The sequence below is a fragment of the Merops nubicus genome, unplaced genomic scaffold (genome assembly GCF_000691845.1).
Source record: "Merops nubicus isolate BGI_N331 unplaced genomic scaffold, ASM69184v1 scaffold34904, whole genome shotgun sequence".
Classification (NCBI taxonomy): domain Eukaryota; kingdom Metazoa; phylum Chordata; class Aves; order Coraciiformes; family Meropidae; genus Merops; species Merops nubicus.
Window position 1 is genome coordinate 3,309 of NW_008606852.1, and position 1,508 is coordinate 4,816.

The following is a 1,508-nucleotide window of genomic DNA, read 5'->3' on the forward strand; positions in this document are numbered from 1 at the left end:
CAGAGCTCAGTGCTGGGGCTGTGGGGCCTGAGGAGGACACTGCCTTCCCTCAGAGCTCAGTGCTGGGGCTGTGCTGCTTGGGGAGGGCACTGCCTCTCCTCAGATCCCTCAGAGCTCAGTGCTTGAGCTGTGCTGCCTGGGGAGGGCACTGCCTTCCCTCACAGGGCAACTTCCTTAGTTAGGGAGCTCTGTAAACCAGCCTGTCTCCTCAAATTCATGGGCCAGTAGGAACTATCCCTATAAACCAGCTGTGCTCCAGCTGTCTGCCTGCCTGTGCACAGGCTGGGCCCTCCCTTCAGGTGGGACAGCAGCTAACATGCTTGGCCCCTGACATATCATGTCTTGGCTTCTTCCTGGTGCCTCTTTCATGTTCAGTTTTGCTTTTAGTGAAACACATTCAGAAACTGGTCAGTTCTGCCAATAGCAATACCTTGAAACAAAGATTCTGGAGTGACAAGGTTATGGCAACAACAGCTGGAAAAGTTTTGTTAGGAAATGTGAGAGCATCCACTGAGCACTTGAAAAGCTGTTTTCTGGTCTCCTGCCTCTGTCTCAGAATGTTCTGACCTGTCTTTTGGAAAGTAAAACTTAATTGCCCAAATAAACATTCTGCTGTCTACACAGAGATTCTGGTTAGATTTAAAAGCCTGGGCTGTTGGCTCTGTGCACTAGAGGAAGGAGCTACTTCTGCTCCTGTGGTTCTTTAGACTGCCTCAGAACTGCAGCTGTCTCTGTGGGGTTTAATTCTGCCCAGTTGTTTCAGTTAGGTACCAAGGTACTTTACATGGGACTTGAGTGAGCGTGGGCTGAGGTATTTGTTTAGCTTGTGGTGCTTACCAGTTGCTGGAGCAGAGTCAGCTGGAGGAGGAGAGCAGCACTCCCCAGGGAGCAGCACTGCTGCCCTCATCTCCCTGTCAGCCCCTGGGTAACCCCTGTGGGTGAACTGTCCCCTCCCTGCAGGTACGGCCTGTCTGGCAGTGACGTCCTGGACAACGTGGCCTATGCCCGAGGCTTCAACACAGACCACCAGACCCAGCTGCTGTACCAGGCCTCTGCTATGATGGCAGAGTCACGGTGAGAAGGGGAGGGGGCTGTGCCAGCAGGTCTCACACACAGCTGCCTGCAGGTGACAGGGCAGTGCAAGAGAACCATTGTGTCACTGTGAAACGTCGAGGTCTGCTTCAGAAGCTGTGGGGTTTTGCACTCTCCTTGCTTTCTTAGTCCTGAGCTCTGTTAGATGAGGTTTTGTTAATCGCAGCCAGGTTCTGCTCTGGCACACCCAGCTGATAGCTGGGGCATCAGCAGGGTTGGTGACAGCGACGGCCTCGAGCTGTGGCAGCTGGTGTCTAAGGACAGGCACCAGCCTGGGCAGGAATTTGGAGGGTCAGGTCATGATTGCCTTCAGAAATACGAGTGCTGGTTTAGAGCATGCTGAGCACCGACAAACCAAAGCTGTCTGCACAGGTTTTGAACTCGGGGGTGGCAGGAGGTGTGTGGGCAGCTGTCCA

At 53.7% G+C, this 1,508-nt stretch overlaps 1 protein-coding gene across 1 annotated transcript in view; it reads left to right on the forward strand.

Moving 5' to 3' along the window:
* RAD51 (RAD51 recombinase) overlaps positions 1 to 1,074 on the forward strand; it is a gene marked incomplete at its 3' end in the record, with an annotated part of 3,858 nt that extends 2,784 nt beyond the window's left edge. Inside the window, exon 6 of the mRNA XM_008939780.1 lies at positions 961 to 1,074. Coding sequence (XP_008938028.1) covers positions 961 to 1,074 — 114 coding nt within the window. The remainder of the gene's footprint in view (positions 1 to 960) is intronic.
* Between the last annotated feature and the right edge of the window lie 434 nt (positions 1,075 to 1,508).